The 23,527-nt window shown below is 43.9% G+C and overlaps 1 protein-coding gene across 4 annotated transcripts in view; it reads left to right on the forward strand.

Moving 5' to 3' along the window:
- baiap3 (BAI1 associated protein 3) overlaps positions 1–23,527 on the forward strand; it is a 313,607-nt gene that overhangs the window by 250,283 nt on the left and 39,797 nt on the right. For all 4 annotated transcript variants that reach the window (XM_063058746.1, XM_063058745.1, XM_063058744.1 and 1 more), the window contains 5 exons: positions 1,250–1,352; positions 1,726–1,833; positions 2,522–2,614; positions 5,286–5,389; positions 8,203–8,320. In XM_063058746.1, coding sequence (XP_062914816.1) covers positions 1,250–1,352; positions 1,726–1,833; positions 2,522–2,614; positions 5,286–5,389; positions 8,203–8,320 — 526 coding nt within the window. The remainder of the gene's footprint in view (positions 1–1,249; positions 1,353–1,725; positions 1,834–2,521; positions 2,615–5,285; positions 5,390–8,202; positions 8,321–23,527) is intronic.

Here is a 23,527-nt window from a genome sequence, read left to right on the forward strand (position 1 = left end):
GGTGCTCCCGTTTCTTCCCACATTCTAAAGACATACCAGTTGGTAGATTAACTGGTCATTGTAAATTGTCCCATGATTAGACTAGGGTTAAACCAGGCATGGCTCGAAGGGCCGGAAGGGTCTATTTTGCACTGTATGTCAATAAAAATAAAATTAAAATTAAAAATAAAAATAAAGAGACTCAGATGGGCAGTTTATCAAGCTCAACTTTCAATTTCCTTATTAAAACTCAGTTCTGGGTTCATGACAGAATCAACATTTGCCAATCATCTCCGTTCCTTGTCTCCTGGTTCCTAATCTTCGTCTCAATGGGAATTTTCTTCATATCCACTCATATTCGTACTTCCTTCACCTCAGTGTGGAGAGTCCATACCACTCCCACAGCATTATCCTCAATCCTATTTCCCCACTCACCCTCTAACCCCTGATTTTCCCACCAGCAACTGGGGTAATTTACATTAATTAATCAACCTTTGGCATGTGAGAGGAAACCAGAGGACCTGAAGCCCTTATGGTCACAGCGAGGATATCCACTTTATCTACATTCCAGAGCACAGCAAGCATAGCTAATGTTGTCTGCAATCAATGCTTCTACAAGTAACCAAGTTGCAAGATTCAGAATATAGCATTTTAAGTGGCACAATCAATTAATACAAAGTATGGAATTTTGTAAAAATAGCCTCAGTTATTTCTCATTCTATTCCACCTGCCATGGGAGGGTATAGATGGAACTACAGAACTCAGCAAGTCAGGCAGTATCTGCAAAGAGGAATAAACAGCCGATGAGACCCACCATCACGATTTCCAGCATCTGCAGAATCTCTTGTATTCCAAACAAGAATGTTTTTATGAACCTTTTTATTGGGTTAATCTAACAGCATTTTAAATTATTTAAATATTACCAGGAATTAATCAGACATCGAGAAGCTGGAGGAACTGCGGGTCAGGCGGCATCTATGGAGGGAAATGGACGGTCAGCGTCCAAGGTTGTGTCCTCAGTCAGACATTGTTTTAACTCATTGTGAAAGCACCATGAGGTTGTTTGGAAACATCCTTCTATGCAGCAGTGTAGGAGTGAAGATCCAGTTCACTCTGTATAAAGGGGATCTTTATCATCTATTTTCCTTTTACTGAGTGGTTGTGGTGGATGCTCACGTCCAGGCCATGTCACTCAGTGCTGGTGTGCCTGGTCAAGCTTCATCCCCCAGTTCAAGGTCACAATTTACTGACTGTCATTTTATTTACATAGGTACTTCAAACAGATCATGAAGTCAGCTCGAGCTAACGGGTCCTCGGGTTCACAGGAAGAAAACATTGACGATTTCCTTGGCTGCCTCGATATTCCTGTCAGCGTAAGTGTGACATAGGGAGCAGTTTGTCGCTGAAGGAACACCCACAAAATGCTAGAAGAACTCAGCAGGTCAGGCAGTATCTATGGAGGGAAGTGAATGGTTGCCATTTTGGACTGAGATCCTTCATCAGAAGACCTGACAAAGGGCTTTCGGCCCAAAACGTTGACCGTTAATTTCCCTCCATAGATGCTGCCTGTCCTGCTGAGTTCCTCCAGCATTTGATGGGTGTTGCTCAAGATTTCTAGCATCTGCAGCATCTCTTGTGTCTGCATGCTCCTCCTGCAGGTTCCTTGTGCTCCAGATTCCACCCTCTGCAGTCTCTTGTCTCCACTGGTTCATTCCAAAATCTGAATCTCTTCTGTTCCTTTATCAGGAAATTCCTGTTGAAGGGATTGACAGATGGTATAAATTGGAGCCTCGATCAAGCTCTTCTCGGGTTGAAGGAGACTGCCACCTCATTCTTTCCCTGACCATGATACAGGTATGGGAAGTGATAGTCAGGATAAGAGACTCTGGTGTGGCTCTGTGATATGTCAATATTCCATAATGAGATCTTTACTGTGGAACTATGCGTCTATTAGTGGGAACTGAGGACCCTGCTCTATTCTGAGCACCAAAGCCTATAGGGGTAAACAGCTTAGACATTTGATGAGGCTGCAAACACTGAGCAGAGATATTAGACAGTCAGATGAGAGGAAGAGAAAGGCTCTTCAGGATTCTATGTTCTATAGGCCGGGTTTGAGGGTCAGCACAATATTGTGGGCTGAAGGGCCTGTACTGTGCTGTACTGTTCTATGTTCCATAGTCAGGGTTTGAGGGTCGGCACAGCATTGTGGGCTGAAGGGCCTGTACTGTGCTGTACTGTTCTATGTTCTATGACACCGGAGTTCAGAATCAGTAGCTTCAGAAGAGGAGTGGACCCAAACCCCAGTCAGAGCCAGTGCCTTCAGGACGAAACGGGACCTGTCCCCCAGTGAGAATCACTGGCTTCAGAAGAGAAGGGACCCTTACCCCAGTTAGAGTCGGCACCTTCAGGAGCAGGACGTTCTCTACCACAGTCAAGAGGGAGATGCGTACCCGCAGGCAGTCAGTTTCTTCGGCTGTGATAGAGCGGCAGTGGGCTTGGTGTCTGTGGCCCGATTGGTGGCAGCTGTTCCCTCTTCTTGCAGAGAGATACGGAGTTGTCCAGCACGATGGGACCCATGATGATCCATGAGCTGCTGCTGAGGCAGCTGCTAACAGCCGAGCTTCCCAAACTGCAGGTAAATGCATTTGTCACAAGTAGGTGTGGTCAGGCTGGTACATAAGTGATATGAGCAGATATTAAATTCCTCATGCATGCTCAAACTCTGGCATACATTCATTTGAATTGTTGTGTCACCAAAACTATTTGCAGTAAAGGTACTTGTAATTATTTGCAATTTAAATTGCAATAATTGGGCAGATAATGGCACACATCAAACACTCCATTCTTGCCGCAGTGCACACTTACCGAAAGAACCACTATAGCACCTGGCCCTGACACACCTAGAAAACATGGACACTTATGTCAGAATGCTGTTTCTGGGTTTCAGTTCGGCATTTGACACTATTGTCCCGCAGACCTTGGTGAACAAACTCCTACTCCTCGGTCTAAATGCACCACTGAGTGTTGGACCTCAGATAGTCAAGATGCTCCCTCCTCATCACCCTCAACGTGGGTGCCTCAAAGGGCAGTGAGCTGAGCCCACTGCTGTACACTCTGATCACACGCGACTGCGCGGCCAAACACCCGAGTAATCACTTCGTCAATTTCACCGATGACACAGCAGTGGTGGGGCTCATCACTAACAACAATTAGACAGCCTAAAGAGAGGAGGTGGAAGAGCCTAAGGCCTAGTGCCAGGCAAATAACCTCTTTCTCAATGTTAATGAAATGCCCCAGTTTCCTTGATTCTGCTTGGTAGCCGAGACCTCAGCTAATTCATAAGCCTTTTTCAGCTCCCCTCTCATATCAGACGCATACTTCAGATAAGTCTTCTGTGGTAGATTTTCCTCGCCAGTCCCAAAGCAGAGGTCAATGGGCAACCTCGCCTTAATTCAACCCTCCTAATTGGATGGCACACATTTCTCCTCAACCCTTATCTTCAACAATAACCCAAACAAGCTGAAAACAGAACAGACTGTTTTTACAGAACTGCTAAATGAAATACCTACAGCATAACAGTAAAAATATGGACCAGGACATTGCATAAACAAGACAAAGGAGATGGTTGTCAACTCCAGGAAAACTCGCACCACTCACACCTCTTTATATGACAGCGCCACAGCAGAGGAAACTGCAAGCAGTTTCACGTTCCTGGGAGTGAGCATCTCACACCTTCCATGATCCCAGAACACACCCTACATAGTCAGGAAAGCTCGCCAACACCTCTATTTTCCCCAAAGGCTGAAGGAAGCTGGATTGTACACATCCATACTCACGGCATTCTACAGGTGCGCAGTAGAGAGCATGCCGACAAGCTGCATCACTGCTTGGTACGGAGACTACACTGCGGCGGACAGCAAGGCTCCACAACAGGCAGTCAGAACTGTCCAACCCATCACCAGCACCAGCCCGCCTACCACCGAGGACACATCCACAGGAAGGTGCCGGAAATCAGCACCAGCCCGCCTACCACCGAGGACACATCCACGGGAAGGTGCCGGAAATCAGCACCAGCCCGCCTACCACCGAGGACACATCCACAGGAAGGTGCCGGAAATCAGCACCAGCCCACCTACCACCGAGGACACATCCACAGGAAGGTGCCGGAGAAGGGCCAGTGACATCATGAAGGGCCCCACCCACCCTGATCATGGTCTGTTTCTCCCACTACCATCAGGAAGGACGTTACTTAGCATCCATGGCACTACCAGCAGACTCAAAAACAGTGACTTCCCCCGAGCAGTAAAGCTGATCAACACCTCCACCCACTAACCCACCCCTGCACACCCCCAACCACCACTACTTTATCATTTCCTGTCAGTCGCCTTACGCACAGGCGCTCCTGTGCCTAGCGTCACTTTATGGACATACGATCAATCTACGTACCTAAACTACCTTAAGTATTTATATTTTATTGTGTTTTTATTGTTATTTTGTTCTCTATCTTTTGTGTTTTTTGTCCTGCATCGGATCCAGGGAAACAATTATTTTGTTCTCCTTTACACACGTGTACAGGAAACGACATTAAACAGGCTTGAATCTCAAGTCCTGAACTGGGAGCTTCGTCTAGACATTGAGGTGTCAGCCTCTGTGACTTTTCTGCGCTGATGTCTCATAGTTATAGAGTGGTAGAGCAGGGAATAGGCTGTCCAGCCCATCTCGGCCATGGTGACCACTCGCATGGTTAGGGATTACCGTTATGGTGTTGGCGGGGACAAACTCCCAGCAAGATTCCAGTCAAGCCCTCTTCTGTGAGAAGAGAGGAGATGGTCCTCAACAATGATGGCCAAAACCTTGGGATTCCACTTCCACTTGCCAGCATCATGCTGAGCGCCTTTTCCCAGAGTGGAAACAGTGGGTATAAGCGGGCATAACTTTAACAGGATCGGAGAACAGTATGGCCAGGATGTCAGAGGTAGATTTGGTGAGTGTACAGAACACACTGCGGGTGGTGGTGGTGGTAGAGACAGATACATTAGGGACATTTAAGAGACTCTTAGATACAGTAGGCAGATCAATGAAAGACAAATGGAGGTCTTTATGGGAGGGAAGCGTTAAAATGGTCTTGGAGTGGGTTAAAACATGGTAGGCCGAAGGACCTGTCTGTGCTGTGCTGTTTTATGTCCTGTGTTCATTCATCCCCCAGGCAGAATGGTGAGGGAGAGGGCACCTTCAGGACAGGGGGGAACCAGAGAGGAAATCCCTCAGATGAGTGAGTAATTCTGACTCCCTACCTTTCCTCACAGAATGACCGGAGCAGATACCATGGGGGCCTCAGCAAGCATGCTGTCACCATCCTCTCCCAGCATGCCATGCAAATTGACCTCTTACCTCAACAAAAGGCATCTGTGTGAGTATAACTCCCATTGCTGCTTTCCTTAAGTAATAAAGCCTGCTGATCATAGTAATGCTTTAAATATTGCTATTGGCATTCATCGGTTTAAGACCCAGAGAGCTTTGCACTGGGAAGACACCATTCATAAAGAAAGCAATGTCAGTCGTCCCCAGAGCAGCTCCGGCACAGGTTAACAGAGGCTGCAGAGAGAAATGGACACAGCCCAGTCTGTTACAGGCATAGCCCTCCCACCACTGACAGCATATACAGGAGGCAGCTGTTATCAAGGATTCCCACATCCATCTTCTTGTTGCTACTGTCTGGATAAAGAAGCCTGAAGCCCCACACCATCAGGTTCAGAAAGATCTTCTCTCTTAAAACCATCATGTCCTTGAATCAGCCTGCACAACCTTAACCCTATCTCAACAGCAGAACAGTACAGGTACACCTTGCACTATCATAGCCTTGTTTTCAATTGTGTCTTTCATTTATTTTGCACTAAGGTCTTGCTTTTGCACAGTCAGTTTTTTACACTGTATGGTATAATTTTATGTATAGTTAAAGTATAATTTATATTCTGGGTGTTGTCTGTACCTCCGTGCCTGTGAATTTGCCACAAGCAAGTTTTTTGTTGTACTGTATGTTGTATATTTAATATTTCAATAATATTTGAGCATTGTATATATATATATATTGATTAAGCATTCTTGTTCCTTTAAAAATTAATTATGGTTATATATAAAAACATGATAATTGCATACATCATCTCATTACCACATGACACATGTGCACCTCACTTAAAGTAAACCTGTAATTGGACTCACATTTCAGATTCCTGTGTCTCTATTTGAATTAGTTTAATATTTTGAGGTTACAAAAGATAACATTGTACCTCATCACATTTGTACATATGACCATAATCATAACTAAACTTGACTAGATGAAGTCTCCTCTAAACTATCAATCAAATAGTTTAGGAAGGTGCTTTGGGGTTCTAACATTTAACTGTCACTCATTCTTTGGGGCACTCATCTGTTTTCGTGGATGTTTGCAAAGAAAAAGCATTTCAGGATGTACAAACCCCATTTCCAGAAAAGTTGGGATATTTTCCAAAATGCAATAAAAACAAAAATCTGTGATATGTTAATTCACGTGAATCTTTATTTAACTGACAAAAGTAGAAAGAAAAGGTTTTCGATAGTTTTACTGACCAACTTAATTGTATTTTGTAAATGCACACAAATTTAGAATTTGATGGCTGCAACACACTCAACAAAAGTTGGGACAGAGTTGAAATAAGATTGAAAAGTGCACAGAATATTCAAGTAACACCAGTTTGAAAGACTCCACACTAAGCAGGCTAATTGGTAGCAGGTGAGGTATCATGACTGGGTATAAAAGTAGCGTCCATCAAAGGCTCAGTCTTTGCAAGCAAGGATGGATGGTGGCTCACCCCTTTGTGCCAAAATTCGTGACAGAATTGTTAGTCAGTTCAAAAGGAACATTTCTCAACGCAAGATTGCAGAGAATTTAGGTCTTTCAACATCTACAGTACATAATATTGTGAAAAGATTCAGAGAATTCAGAGACATCTCAGTGCATAAAGGGCAAGGTCGGAAACCACTGTTGAATGCGCGTGATCTTCGACCCCTCAGGCGGCACTGCCTAAGAAACCGTCATGCTACTGTGACAATTATAGCCACCTGGGCTCGGGAGTACTTCGGAAAACCATTGTCACTCAACACAGTCCATCTCTGCATCCAGAAATGCAACTTGAAACTGTATTACGCAAGGAGGAAGCCATACATCAACTCTATGCAGAAACACCGGCGAGTTCTCTGGGCCCGAGCTCATCTCAGATGGACCGAAAGACTGTGGAACCGTGTGCTGTGGTCAGATGAGTCCACGTTTCAGCTAGTTTTCGGAAAAAACGGGCGTCGAGTTCTCCGTGCCAAAGATGAAAATGACCATCCAGATTGCTATCAGCTGTGATGGTATGGGGGTGCATCAGTGCCCACAGCATGGGTGAGTTGCATGTATGTGAAGGTACCATTGACTCTGAGGCATATATTAGGATTTTAGAGAGACATATGTTGCCATGAAGGCGACGTCTCTTCCCAGGACGTCCATGCTTATTTCAGCAGGACAATGCCAGACCACATTCTGCATGGGCTACAACAGCGTGGCTTTGTAGACACAGAGTGCGTGTGCTTGACTGGCCTGCTGCCAGTCCAGATCTATCTCCTGTTGAAAATGTATGGCGCATCATGAAGAGGAGAATCAGACAACGGAGACCACAGACTGTTGAGCAGCTGAAGTCTTATATCAAGCAAGAATGGAAAAAATTTCCAATTGCAAATCTACTACAATTGGTATCCTCAGTTCCAAAACGATTAAAAAGTGTTATTAAAAGGAAAGGTGATGTAACGCAATGGTAACCATGCCTCTGTCCCAACTTTTGTTGAGTGTGTTGCAGCCATCAAATTCTAAATTTGTGTAGGTTTACAAAATACAATTAAGTTGTTCAGTAAAACTATTGAAAATCTTTTCTTTGTACTTTTGTCAGTTAAATAAAGGTTCACGTGAATTAACATATCACAGATTTTTGTTTTTATTGCATTTTGGAAAATATCCCAACTTTTCTGGAAATGGGGTTTGTATATTGTATACATTTCTCTGACATTAAATGTACCTATTGAAATACTCACAGAAAAAATAAGCAAGGGTTGTAGATATAGAATAAAGCTCCATTTTCTTTGTCACATGAATGGAATGATCCACAAATAATAAACGGGACCAGTGAGTGAGTAACTTTTCTCTCCCTGCAGTGAGTGGCTGGCTTACAGCAAACACCACCAGCTCCAGTCTGTGGACTATGGCTTCCTTCACCAGTTGCTTGAGGAACTGGATAAGAAGTTAGATTTAAACTTTCTCACTCAAGAGCAGGTAAGGCAGTGGGATCACGGAATATCATAGGTTGAAGATATTACCCCCTTCCACTTTATTCACTGTCTCTGGAGGTGGGGACAGATCTGGTGCTCAACATTCGTCAGTACTTCCCCATGTTACCAGTCCTACTGTTAAGTTTGGTCAGTATGTGCTGGCAAACTGCTGGCACATATAGCATGTTTCAAAAACTGCATCCAGCCAAAGCTTGTGTTAAATTGAAAGGCTGTCAACATAAACACATTTCCATTTGCATTTGGGTCAGCATGTGTTCACATATTTGTTCTTGCGCTTTGTGAAAGGTGCGTGCTTGTGTGTCTGTGTATGGGCCCTCCTGCACTATATTGGATGTGCTCCTTGCTTATTGAGGGGAGTGTGAGTGTCTGAATGTGTCCGTGTGGGCCTCTTTCATATACTTTGAATAAGATATACATTACTAACACCAGTGTAAATGTGTGCATACGTGTGCTCACACATGTATGTGTATGCGTGTTTATTTAATGTGTCCTGTTATATGCTGAACCTCTCCAGTATCTTTGGTGCAGTAACGAAAAAAAGCAGCTGTTGTTCTAAGTCACGCAGCAGTGAGTCTACCTAATTAATCACCTCTAACCAGTACCTCACCTGTGGCTAAGAAAGTTTTAAATATCTGTGCTAGGGCAGCTGCCATTTCTGCACCAGCCTCCCACAGGGTCCAAGGGAGCACATTGTCTGGCCCTGGGGATTCATCCACCCCAAATCGCCTCAAGACAGCAAACACTTTGTTCTGTGTAATCTCATTTGGTCCATCACCCTGCTGCATTGGTGCATTGGCTCATATCTATAGACTCTCCCAAGTAAATACAGGTAGAAAAAACATTTAAGATCTCCCCCAACATTTTCAACTCCATGCATAGATTACCACTCGATTTTCCAGAGGACCAATTTTGTCCCTTGCAATCCTTTTGCTCTCAATATATCTGAACAAGTCCTTAGGATTGTCCTTCACCTTGTCTGCAAGAGCAACCTCATGCCTTCTTTTAGCCCTCCTGATTTCTTTAAGTGTTCTCTTGTACTTCTTACACTCCTCAAGGACCTCATTTGCTCCTGCCTGCCTATACCAGTCCTGCACCTCTTTCTTCATAACAAAGATCACAATATCTCCCGAAAACCAAGGTTCCCTAAACCCATTGTCATTGCCTTTTATTCTGATAGGAACATACAAGCTTTTTACTCTCAATATTTTATTTTTGAAGGCCTTCCACTAACCAAGTACAGCTTTGCCAGAAAACAGCCTGTCCCAATCCACACTTGCCAGATTCTTTCTGAAACCATCAAAATTGGCCCTTCTGCAATTTAGAATCTCAATTTGAGGACCAGATCTATCCTTCTCCATAATTAATTACCTTGAAACTAATGACATTATGATCACTAGATGGAAAGTGTTCCCCTACAAATTTCTACCCAAATTTTTATCACCAGCCCTGTCTCATTTGCTTACAGCAGATCTAGTATCTCCTTTGCAGGACCTTATCACCCTTTCTACCCATGTGGACCATGACCTCTGGCTGCTCACCCTCCCACTTAAGAATGCTGTGGACTCGATCCGAGATGTCCCAGACCATAGCAGCCTGGAGGCAACAAACCATCCGGAATCGCCGTACCTCTACTTAAGAAGGGAGCAAGGGAAAATCATGGAAACTATAGAGTGCTAAATCTCACGTCAGCTACAGGGAAATTGCTGGAGAAAGTTCTTCGGGATAGGATATATGAGCATTTAAAAACCCATGGTCTAATTAGGGAGAGCCAGTAAGTCACATTTTACCAACTCGATTGAGTTTTTTGACAAAGTGACAAGATTGATGAAGGTAGAGCAAGTGGATGTTAGTAGGACGTTTGACGAAGTCCCTTGTGGGAGGTGAATCGAGAGGATTAAGATCATGGGATCCACGCCGAGTTGGCTGTTTGGGCTCAGAACTGGCTTGCGCAAAGAAGATAGGAGTTAGTGGTCAAAGGGATTTGTTTGAACTGGAGGTCTTGACATTGGAGAGGGTTCAGAGAAGATTCATGAGAATGATTCCAGGAATGAAAGGGTTACCATATGAGGAACGTCTGGCAGCTCTTGGGCTATATTCCCTGGAGTTCAGGAGAATGAGAAACATTCCAAATGTGAAAAAGCCTGAACAGATTAGATATGGCAAAGTTATTTCCTATGGTAGGGGAGTCTAGGACAAGAGGGCACGTCTTAAGGATTGAAGGACGTCCTTTTAGAACTGAGGTGCGGAGAAATTACTTTAGTCAGAGGGTAGTAAATCTGTGGAATTTGTTGTCACAAGCGGCTGCGGAGGCTAAGTCATTGGGTGCATTTAAGGCAGAGATAGATAGGTGCTTGATCAGCCAGGGCATCAAGGGGTATGGGATGAAAGCAGGGGAGTGGGGATGACTGGAAGAATTGGATCAGCCCATGATTGAATGGTGGAGCAGACTCAATGAGCTGAATGACCTACTTCTGGTCTATATCTTATGGTCTGTAATTAGTGGTGTTCTACAGGGATCTGTGCTGGGATTTCTGCTGTTTGTGTTGTATATAAATGACCTGGATGAAAATGTACATGGGTGGGTTAGTAAATTTTCAGAAGATACCAAGATTATGGAGTTGTGGATGGTGTAGAAGACTGGCAAGGTATACAGTGCATTGTAGATCAGTTACAGATATGGGCAGAGAAATGGCAGATGGAGTTTAACCCTGATAAATGTGAAGTGTTGCACCTTGGTAGGGCAAATGCAAGGAGACAGTACACTGTTAAGGGCAAGATCCTTAACAGAGTTGCTGAACAGAGAGATCATGGGATCCAAATTCACAGCTCCTTGAAAGTGGCTACACAGGTCGATAAGGTAGTTCAGAAGGCTTATGGAATGCTTGCTTTTGTTAGTTGAGGCTTTGAATTCAAAAGTCAAGAGGGTATGTTGCAACCTTATAGAGCTCTGGTTAGGCCACATCTGGAGTATTACATACATTTCTGGTTGCCCCACTATAGGAAGGATGTTGAGTCTTTGGAGAGGGTGCAGGAGGTTTACCAGGATGCCGCCTGGTTTAGAGGGCATGTACTATCATGAGAGGGTGGACGATCTTGTGTTGTTTCCTCTGGAGTGGTGGAGGCTGAGGGGAGATCTGATAGAAGGTTTATAAGATTATGAGAGGCATAGACAGAGTAGATAGAGAGTATCTGTTTCCCAGGGTTGTAATGTCTAACACCAGAGGGCATGCATTGAGGGTGAGAGGGGGGATGTGAGGGCTAAGTTTTTTTACTCAGGGAGGGATAGATGTCTGCAATGCACTGCCTGGTGTGGTGGTAGAGGCAAATACATTAGAGGCTTTTAAAAGACGTTTAGACAGGCACATGGATGTGAAGAAAATGGAGGGATATGGACATTGTGTAGGTAGGAGGGAGTAGTTTTTGGGAGTTTTTGATTTACTTTTTAGCAGGTTCAGCACAACATTGTGGGCCAAAGGGCCTGTTCCTGGGCTGTACTGTTCTATGTTCTGTATTTCACATCCGTGGAACCTCCTTTCTGTTCCCATAACCAATGAATCCCCTATCACTACAGCTCACCTCTTCTCCTCCCTTCTCTTCTGAGCCACAGAGCCACACTCAGTGCCAGAGGCCTGACTGCTGTAGCTTCTCCCACCCCCACCCCAACAGAATCCAAATCAATATGCCCGTTGTTGAGGGGAACAGCCACAGGGACGCTCTGTATTGGCCTCCTACCCCTCTCCTCACGGTCACCCAGTTACCTGTGTCCGGCATCCTGGGTGTAACTACCTCCCTGTATGTTCTGTCTATCAATCCCTCAGCCTCCCGAATGATCAGTTCCAGCTCTGGCTCCTTGTCGTGGTCTGTTAGAAGCTGCAGTTGTGCAGTTGTCAGGGACACTGGAGGACTCCCTGCCTTCCCATATCCTGCAAGAGGAGCATTCCACTATCCTGCTTGGCATCCCCACTGCTCCAACTGTGCAATAAGAAAGAAAGAAAAAAAAGTCTACCCATGGCCTACGCCTCTCCTTGTTGAAGCCTCGATGAGCCAAAGCTTCAATTCCCCATTTTAATACTGACCCACTCACACAATGGCCGCTCAGTTTAAACCTAACTTTCTTTTATTGGACCTTGCCAAGTGCCTGATTATGTGCAATCCAATGCCTCCTCAAGACTGTGGCAAGCAAAATGTGCCAACTGTCCCGCTCTCTTCTTTTAAATTCTGTCCGTCCAAGCAGTCCGTTGTCTCCCCGGAACTGTGGCACACTAATGTATATACAGGCCCCTGAACAGTAGCCAGGATTTAGGCTACAAATTACAATGGGAGATAGAAATGGAATGTAAAAAGGGCAATGTTGCAATAATCATGGGGGATTTCAATATGCAGCTAGATTAGGAAATCAGGTTGGTGCTGGATCCCAAGGGAGGGAATTTGTAGTATAACAACAGGATGGCTTTTTAGAGTAGCTTGTGGTTGAACCCATTAGGGGAGTGGCAATTCTGGATGAGGTGTTATGTAATAACCCAGATTTGATTAGGAAGCTGAAGGTAAAGGAACCCCTAGGAGGTACTATGATAGAATTCACCCTGCTGTTTGAGTAGGAATAGCTAAATTGGATGTATCAGTATTATAGTGGAGTAAAGGAAATTACAGAAACATGAGAGAGGAGCTGGCCAAAGTTGATTGGAAGGGGCCACTAGCAGGGATGACAGCAGAGCAGCAATGGCTGGAGTTTCTGAGGGCAACTTGGAAGGCGGAGGAAAGGTACCTCTCAAAGATGAATAAGTATTCTAAAGATAAGATGAAGCAACTGTGGCTGACAAGGGAAGTCAAAGACAGCATAATAGCAAAAGAGAGGATATATGATAAAGCAAAACATAGTGGGAAGTTAGAGGATTGGGAAGCCTTTAAAAACAAACCATACAAAACTAAAAAAGCCATAAAGAGGGAAAAGATGAAATATGAAGGAAGGCTAGCCAGTAATATAAAAGGTACAAAAAGTTTTTCCGGACATATAAAGAGTAAAAGAGAGATAACAGTGGATCTCAAAACCACTGGAAATGATGCTGGAGGGGTAGTAATGGGGGACAACAAAATGGCGAACGAACTTAATCAGTATTTTGCAACAGTCTTCACTGCGGAAGACACTAGCAGAAATGTGAGTGTGTCAGGGGGAAGAAGTGAGTGCCGTTGCTATTACTCAGGAGAAGAAGCCTGGGAAGCTGAAAAGTCTGAAGGTAGGTAAGACATCTGAAAGAGGTAGCTGAAGTGATTGTGGAGGCAGTAGTAACTATCTTTCAAGGATCACTAGATTCTGGAATGGTTCTGGAGAAATGGAAAACTGCAGATGTCACACCACTCTTTAAGAAGGGAGGGAAACAGAAGAAAGGAAATTATAAGCTGGTTCAGTGGTTGGACAGATGTTGGAGTCTATTATTAAGGATGAGGTTCAGGGCACTTGGAGGCACATGATAAAGTAGGACAAAGTTAGCATGGTTCCCTTAAGGGGAAATTTTGCCTTACAAATCTGTTGGAATTCTTTTGAGGATAGATAAAGAAGAACCAGTGGATGTTGTTTATTTGGATTTTTAGAAGGTCTTTGACAAGGTGGCACACATGAGGCTGCTTAACAAGATAAACAACATGGTATTACAGGAAATATACTAGCATGGATAGGTGATTGACTGACTGACAGGAGAGAAGGAGTCAGAATAAAGGTGGCCTTTTCTGGTTGGCTGCTGGTGATTAGAGATGTGCCGCAGGTTTCGGTTTGGGACTGCTTCTTTTCACTTTATATGTCAATGATTTGGATGAAGGAATTGATGGCTTTGTTACCAAGTTTGTGGATGATATGAAGATAGGTGGAGCGGCAGGAAGTGTTGAGGAAGCAGGTAGTCTGCAGAAGAGCTGTCCTAGACAAATTGGGAGAATGGAGTAAGCAGTGGCAGATGGAATATAGTGTAGGGAAGTGTATGGTCCTGTGCTTTGGTAGAAGGAATAATGGTGGGTGAACTATTTTCTAAAAAGGGAGAAAATTCAAAACTCAAAGGTGGCAGTCCTTATGCAGGATTTCCTCAAGGTTAACTTGCAGACTGAGACTGTGGTGAGGAAGGCAAATGCAATGTTAGCATTCATTTCGAGGGGTCTAGAATATAAGAGCAAGGATGTAATGCTGAGGCTTTATAAGGCACTGGTGAGACTGTACTTGGAGTATTGTGAACAGTTTTGAGCCCCTTATCTGAGAAATGATGTGATGGCATTGGACAGGGTTCAGAGGAGGTTCATGAGAATGATCCCAGGAATGAAAGGGTTAACATAAGAGGAGCATTTGATGGCTCTGGGCTTGTACTCACTAGGGTTTAGTAGAATGAGGAGAATCAAATTGAAACCTGTCGAATATTGAAAGGCTTAGATGGAGTAGATGTGGAGAGGATGCTTCCTATAGTGGGGGAGTCTAGGACTAGAGGGTGCTGCCTTAGAACAGAGGGACATCCACTTAGAACAGAGATGATGAAAAGTTTCTTCCGCCAGAATGTGCTAAGTCTGTGAAATTCCTTGCTACAAACAGCGGCGCGGGCCAGGTGATTGGGTCTATTAATCAGGGTGTCAAAGGTTACGGGGCAAAGGCAGGAGATTGGGGTTGAGGGGGATCATACATCGGCCACTATGGAATGGTGGAGCAGACTCGATGGGCTGAATGGCCTAATTCTGCTCCTATAATCTGCAGTTCTGCCCACTGAGAAAAATGGCTTTGCAGCTTTTGAGAGCAATGACAGGATTTGGAATCACATTCATAAGAATGAAGTACTCCTGTCACACCATACTGGGGAGAATTGCTGGATATTTATGACACATTATCGCCCACAACTGCTGCATAGAACAAAATGCACCAACTATGTTGTAGTCCACAACAGAATGTGATATATGAGGTAATTACGTTCCTCTGCACAAACTAAGAAATGATCAGTTGATCAATACTGCTTGTATCTGAGACAACCTCTTCCAAAATGTGTATTGAGTGGTCCTGGAGCAAAGCTAAAAACGGAAATCCTCGAAGAATGAATATCAAAGCAACCCCCTCGATGGAAGGCCCTTTGAAAGTATGTCAAGCTCCCTGAGTTGGTTGTCTTAGCAGATGATAGTCGTTTTCAGAGACTAGAGCTGGGTGATCAAGTTTGCGGGCTCTGAGACTGGGGACAGAATAGACTCACTGACCGTAAATAGGGTAACTGTTTATTTACAAGACAAGACGGACACTAAACATTCAGGAAACCCTTCAAGCTAAACTCAGTTACAAGTTCTTATTTGAATGCAGTGCCTGAAGTGGCAGGAGAAAGCAGACAGCAGACATGGAGCAGTGGGTGCATGGAATGCACTGCCAGAGACGCTGGTAGAGGCGGATATGATAAATTCTCTTAGATAGGTACATGGAGCTCAGAAAAAAATAGAGGGCTATGTGGTAGGGAAACTCTAGGCAGTTTCTAGAGTAGATTACATGGTCTGCACAACATTGTGGGCCGAAGCACCAGTAATGTGCTGTCGATTTCTATGTTCCTACTCACAGTGACAAATACTCATCTAAAGTTTACCCTTGGCCTGCAGTACTGTAGCATACACCCGCTGTCTACCCGTTCTGAGGCACAAATGTCTATCTGGTCCACGGCAACCCAAGAGTGCACGACTGCCGTCTGATTGGTTCAAACCCGTACGGCGCCGTGATGTCATCAGCAAAAGGAAACTAGTGTGAGGGGCTACAATGCTCCATCCATGGGCCAATCCCCACCTCCCACTGTGGAGTCGCTTTCAACGAGCAGTGAAGACACACGACAGTTAAGACAGTAGTTAAGACAGCACATGAGTAGCTGAGGGAGAGAAAAATCTACAAAGTACTGTTAGAAGAGAAATAAATGCCAGAAAAGAACCATTTATAGAAAACAATCGGCAACATCTCGGAACTCCCGGTGTTACATCTAAGCTGGCAGCTGGAATTGGAATTGGTTTATTACTGTCACTTGTACCGAGGTACAGTGAAAAAGTTGACTTGCTTATTGTTCACACAGATCAATTCAGTCCATGATGTATCAAAGTAGTACAAAGTACTGTAAAATAATAACAGAATTCAGAATGAACTGTTGCAACTACAGAGAAAGTGCAGTGCAGAGAAACAGTCAAGGTCATAACGAGGTAAATTCTGTGGCTAAGAGTCCATCTTATCGTACTAGGAAACCGTTTCAGTGGTCTTATAATAGTGGGGTTGAAGCTGCCCGCACAAAGAAAAATGTCCTGCTAAAAGAAACCGGTACATATCGTGTGGAAATTTTAATGAATTTGCAAGAGTTTGTCACTCAGCAAATCAAAGGTTTCCAACCTCATCAGACCAGGTAGCAATGTGGAAGTTGAAGCAGAAATCCACAACAATTGTGATGATCCTACGTTTTTCACCACGCTCATCGTGGCTATACTGTGTACATACATCTACTGACGCTTCCGGACACATCTTCAGTGATGTTCCTGGAATCATCGGGTGTTTCGGGTCTTTCAACATCATACAACCTCCTCCAGGTGACCCAGCCGGGGCTGATCAGACCCCAGCTTGTGTCCAGATGGCTAGCTACTTATGACTCCATGGCTCCCCTCTTTTGAGCCACAGCCATCTTGAGGCCCTCTCTGCCGCATCGGTGGTGCTGCGGATGGCTCTCCTCTTCCTCTCTCCCTCGCTCCCTCGATGCCCAAAATGCTGAAGGCTCTAGCGAAGGAACGGGCAGCAAATCCCCTACATCCAACCTCCACTGGGAGACACCTCGCTCTCCATCCAGTTGCTGACCAGTCCTGCGTACTTGGGAGGTAAGTGAACATGTTGAATTTACATTGGACATTCTGGTTGATACCGGGGTTTCTGCTAACATGAAGAGTGAACGAGCCTTCAACCAGCTTAACTCAGTGAGGATATTTCGTTACAATAGCACTACTCCTTTAAAGTTCTAGGAATATTTTCATCTCAAACGACATTCAATTCCCAAGAAAACCTACATGATATTTTATTTAATCTCAAGCGGCTGCAATTACACTTCTGATTGTTAACACAGCTCAGCCCGTTCCGTTGTAAAGATCACAAATGCGGTGCTATCAGTGACTCAATTCGTTGTGAAGAAAGGGCCACAGAACAGTAAATATTGGCCGTGATTTTGACACGAAACAAAATCAAAACTGTCGGAACGCCAAGATTGTATTTCTTTCCTGAGAGCCGCAGCAATTCGGGCACAAAATGGAGAAATCCGTAGAAAATGCACCCTCTAGTGACGTTACACATTAACTGCAAATGCAGCTCAACTCTTCCAACGGCACCCATCTCGGAGCTCAGACTGCAAAATAAAAGTAAAGTCATCACGCAATCTCTCACAAAGCAGACACTATGCGTGTGACATCTTAAAACTTTGACAAACTGCTATAGATGCATAGTGGAGAGAGCATGGACTGGCTGCATCATGGCGGAGTATGGAAACACCAGTGCCTTTGAACGGAAAATCCTACACAACTTAGTGGATTCAGCCCAGCAGATCACGGGTAAAGCTCTCCCAAACATTGAGCAAAACGACATGAAATCCTGTTGTAGGAAAGCAGAGATCCCCACCACCCAGGCCATGCTCTCTTTTCGCTGTTCTCATCAGGTAGAAGGTGCAAAAAGGCATCACCAGGTTCAAGAACAGTTACTACCCCTCAACCATCAGGCTCTTCACTTGCTCCATCGTTGAGATGTTCCCCACAGCCAATGATCTCAATTTAAGGACTCTTTATCTCAAGTTCTGGTTATTTATTGCTATTTACTTATATTCGCATTTGCACAGTTGTTGTCTCTTGCACTCTGGTTGACCTTTCATTGATCCTGTTACAGTTACTATTCTATAGATTTGTTGAGTATGCCCACAGGAAAATGAATCAGAATTGTACACAGTAAAGTATCTACTTTGATAATAACTTTTATTCTGACTTTGATTAAGTTAATCAACAGTTCAAGGTAACTAAGCAGCAATGGTGTCTGAAAAGAGGATGCTGTCTAAGTTGCATGCTATCTTGGACAATGTCTCCCATCCACTACATAATGTACTGGTTGGGCACAGGAGTACATTCAGCCAGAGACTCATTCCACTGAGATGCAACACAGAGCGTCATAGGAAGTCATTCCTGCCTGTGGCCATCAAACTTTACAACTCCTCCCTTGGAGGGTCAGACACCCTGAGCCAATAGGCTGGTCCTGGACTTATTTCCTGGCATAATTTACATATTACTATTTAATTATTTATGGCTTTATTACTAATTAATTATTTATGGTGCAACCGTAACGAAAACCAATTTCCCCCGGGATCAATAAAGTATGACTATGACTAATTAAAAAAGAAGCCTTGGTTCTCAGGTTGACATTGCTAGATGCCATAATCATAATCAGGTGTATTATCACTGACATATAAAACACAGGATAGTACAGCACAGTACAGGCCCTTCAGCCCACAATGTTGTGCTGACCTTTTAACCCACTCCATGATCAATCTAACCCCTCCCTCCCACATAGCCCTCCATTTTTATACTATACAGGTGCCTAAGAGTCTCTTAAATGTCGCTAATGCATGTACCTCTTCCATCACCATGCTCTCCATAAAGAACCTGCCTCTGACCAACGCCCCCCTACACTTTCCTCCAATCGCTTTACATTTATGCCCCCTGCATTAGCCATTTCTGCTACGTTGTGAAACTTGTATTGCGGCAGGACAATGTAGCAGGTAAAATATTACAACAAGAAATATATAAGAAATAACTAAGCATTGCGAAAAAGGAGCAAAGTAGTGAGATCGTTCTGGATACTGTTGATGGGGATGACCTACCAGGGACAAGTTGTAGTGGTTGCGTCTCTGGCACCGAGACGGGACCCTCAGCTCAGAAGGGAAGGAGGGAAAAGAGGAGAGCAGTGGTGACAGGGGATTCAAAAGTTAGGGGAACAGATAAGAGGTTCTGTGGAAGAGATCGAGAATCCCGGATGGTCTGTTGCCTCCCGGGTGAAAAGGTCCGCGATATCTCAGATCGAGTTCTCAGTATTCTCAAGAGGGAGGGTGAGCAGCCAGATGTCGTGGTCCAGGTAGGGACCAATGACGTGGGTAGGAAGAGTGAGGAGGTCCTGAAAGGCAAGTTTAGGGAGTTAGGTGCCAAGTTAAAGGACAAGACCTCCAGGATAGCAATCTCAGGACCACGTGCAACAGGTTTAGAAATAGTAAGATAGTGCAGATCAATACGTGGCTGAAGACATGGTGCAGGAGGAAGGGCTTCAGATTTATAGATAATTGGGCAGTTTTCCAGGGAAGGTGGGACCTGTTCCGGAGGGACGGTTTACATCTGAACTGGAGAGGGACAAATATTCTTGCAGGTGGGTTTGCTAGAGAGGCTGCAGTGGATTTAAACTAGATACGGGGGGGGGGGAGGGGAACCAGAGCGTAGGAACAGATGTAGGGGAGAAGGAAGAAAAAGAAAATAGTAAAGTTGTTTGCGCCATTAGTGATAAACAGAGAGTAAGAGGTGGAAAATTTCTTAAATGCATTTATTTTAATGCTAGGAGCATTATAAGAAAGGTGGATGAGCTTAAAGCATGGATTGATACCTGGAAGTATGATGTGGTAGCTATTAGTGAAACATGGTTACAGGAGGGGTGTGATTGGCAACTAAATATTCCTGGATTTCATTGCTTCAGGTGTGATAGAATCGGAGGGACAAGAGGGGGAGGTGTTGCGTTGCTTGTCAGAGAAAATATTACAGCAGTGCTCTGGCAGGATAGATTAGAGGGCTCGTCTATGGAGGCTATTTGGGTGGAATTGAGGAATGGGAAAGGTGTAGTAACACTTATAGGGGTGTATTATAGACCACCAAATGGGGAGCAAGAAATGGAGGAGCAAATTTATAAGAAGATAGCAGATATTTGTAGTAAGCACAAGGTAGTGATTGTGGGAGATTTTAATTGTCCACACATAGGCTGGGAAGCCCATACTGTAAAAGGCCTGGATGGTTTGGAGTTTGTAAAATGTGTGCAGGATAGTTTTTTTGCAGCAATTCATCGAGGTACCAACTAGAGAAGGGGCAGTGTTGGATCTCCTGTTAGGGAATGAGATAGGTCAGGTGACGGAGGTTTGTGTTGGGGAGCACTTCGGGTCCAGTGATCACAATGCCATTAGTTTCAATATAATTATGGAGGATAGGTCTGGACCTAGGGTTGAGATTTTTGATTGGAGAAAGGCTAACTTTGAGGAGATGAGAAAGGATTTAGAAGGAGTAGATTGGGACAATTTGTTTTATAGGAAGGATGTAATAGAGAAATGGAGGTCATTTAAAGGTGAAATTTTGAGGGTACAGAATCTTTATGTTCCTGTTAGGTTGAAAGGAAAGGTTAAAAGTTTGAGAGAGCATTGGTTTTCAAGGGATATTGGAAACTTGGTTCATAAAAAGAGAGATATCTACAATAAATATAGGCAGCATGGAGTAAATGAGGTGCTCGAGGAATATAAAAAATGTAAAAAGAATCTTAAGAAAGAAATTAGAAAAGCTAAAAGAAGGTATGAGGTTGTTTTGGAAAGTAAGGTGAAAATAAATCCCAAGGGTTTCTACAGTTATATTAATAGCAAAAGGATAGTGAGGGATAAAATTGGTCCCTTAGAGAATCAGAGTGGACGGCTATGTGTGGAACCAAAAGAGATGGGGGAGATTCTGAACAATTTCTTTTCTTCGGTATTCACTAAGGAGAAAGATATTGAATTGTGTAAGGTAAGGGAAACAGGTAGGGAAGTTATGGAAACTATGATGATTAAAGAAGAGGAAGTACTGGTGCTTTTAAGGAATATAAACGTGGATAAGTCTCCGGGTCATGACAGGATATTCCCTAGGACCTTGAGGGAAGTTAATGTGGAAATAACAGGGGCTCTTACAGAAATATTTCAAATGTCATTAGAAACCAGGATGGTGCCGGAGGATTGGCGTATTGCTCATGTTGTTCCATTGTTTAAAAAGGGTTCTAAGAGTAAATTTAGCAATTATCGGCCTGTGAGTTTGACGTCAGTGGTGAGTAAATTGATGGAAAGTATTCTTAGCGATGGTATATATAATTATCTGGATAGACAGGGTCTGATTAGGAACAGTCAACATGGATTTGTGCATGGAAGGTCATGTTTGACAAATCTTATTGAATTTTTTGAAGAGGTTACTAGGAAAGTTGATGAGGGTAAAGCGGTGGATGTTGTCTATATGGACTTCAGTAAGGCCTTTGACAAGGTTCCATACGGAAGGTTAGTTAGGAAGGTTCAATCGTTAGGTATTAATATTGAAGTAGTAAAATGGATTCAGCAGTGGCTGGATGGGAGATGCCAAAGAGTAGTGTTGGATAATTGTTTGTCAGATTGGAGGCCGGTGACTAGTGGTGTGCCTTAGGGATCTGTACTGGGTCCAATGTTGTTTGTCATATATATTAATGATCTGGATGATGGGGTGGTAAATTGGATTAGTAAGTATGCAGATGATACTAAGATAGGAGGAGTTGTGGATAATATAATGAAGTTGGTTTTCAAAGCTTGCAGAGAGATTTAGGCCGGTTAGAAGAGTGGGCTGAAAGATGGCAGATGGAGTTTAATGCTGATAAATGTGAGGTGTTACATTTTGGTAGGACTAATCAAAATAGGACATACATGGTAAATGGTAGGGTATTGAAGAATGCAGTAGAACAGAGGGATCTAGGAATAATGGTGCATAGTTCCCTGAAGGTGGAATCTCATGTGGATTGGGTGGTGAAGAAAGCTTTTGGTATGCTGGCCTTTATAAATCAGAGCATTGAGTATAGGAGTTGGAATGTAATGTTAAAATTGTACAAGGCATTGGTGAAGCCAAATTTGGAGTATTGTGTACAGTTTTGGTCACCGAATTATAGGAAGGATGTCAACAAAATAGAGAGAGTACAGAGAAGATTTACTAGAATGTTACCTGGGCTTCATCCCCTAAGTTCCAGAGAAAGGTTGAACAAGTTGGGTCTTTATTCTTTGGAGCGAAGAAGGTTGAGGGGGAAACTTGATAGAGGTATTTAAAATTATGAGGGGGATAGATAGAGTTGACGTGGATAGGCTTTTTCCATTGAGAGTAGGGGAGATTCAAACAAGAGGACATGAGTTGAGAGTTAAAGGGCAAAAGTTTAGGGGCAACATGAGGGGGACCTTCTTTACTCGGAGAGTGGTAGCTGTGTGGAATGAGCTTCCAGCAGAAGTGGTTGAGGTAAGTTCGATGTTGTCACTTAAAGTTAAATTGCATAGCTATATGGACAGGAAAGGAATGGAGGGTTATGGGCTGAGTGCAGGTCGGTGGGACTAGGTGAGAGTAACATTTGACACAGACTAGAAGGGCCAAGATGGCCTGTTTCCGTGCTGTTATTGTTATATGGTTATATGCCTGGAACATTCAGTAGTCTGACGGCAGGGGAGAAGCATCTGTTCCTAAACACTGAGTGTTCATCTTCAGGCTCCTGTACCTCCTCTCTGGTGAAAGTAATGAGAAGAGGGCATGTTGCAGAGGGCCCTTAATGGTGAATGCTACTTTCTTGAGGCTCTGCCTTTTGAAGATGTCCTCAGTGGTGGGGAGACTATTGCCCATGCTGGATCCGTCTCTGAGCCCAGACTCCAAAACTCATGTGCAAAATAACTACGTTGTTAATTCTACAAGAGCTGATGTGAATGTCAGAGTTACCCAAAGGGTTACTGTTAGTGTTGGCTTTGCTGACTTGCCTTCTACTCATCTTTTGCTTGAGGTTGTCAATGAGTACAATCCCTGTTGTAAGGAGCCCTCCTGTGAATGCCACCAAGCCAAAGAGTGAATATATCCACGTTGCTTGGTGCACTGCAAATAGAGGAGATAGATAATGGATCACCATTCAACAGTGAACAATTCACCAAGTTCACAAACTTCCTAGGTTTCCTATATGACAAGATCACACCTGGCTGGTCACAAGCCAATGGTGAAGCAGAAAGAATTATGCAAATACTAAAAGAGGTCATCCATATTGTTCAAGCCAAAGGGAAGCAAGAACTTTACTGATTACAAAGCAACACTATAAACAGCAACTAGAACAGCATCAGCCAGTCTTGCTTCGTGCAATCTGTCAGGGCGTATTCTGGAATTATGG

This window comes from Mobula hypostoma, chromosome 9, assembly GCF_963921235.1.
Source record: "Mobula hypostoma chromosome 9, sMobHyp1.1, whole genome shotgun sequence".
In the NCBI taxonomy this organism is placed as follows: domain Eukaryota; kingdom Metazoa; phylum Chordata; class Chondrichthyes; order Myliobatiformes; family Myliobatidae; genus Mobula; species Mobula hypostoma.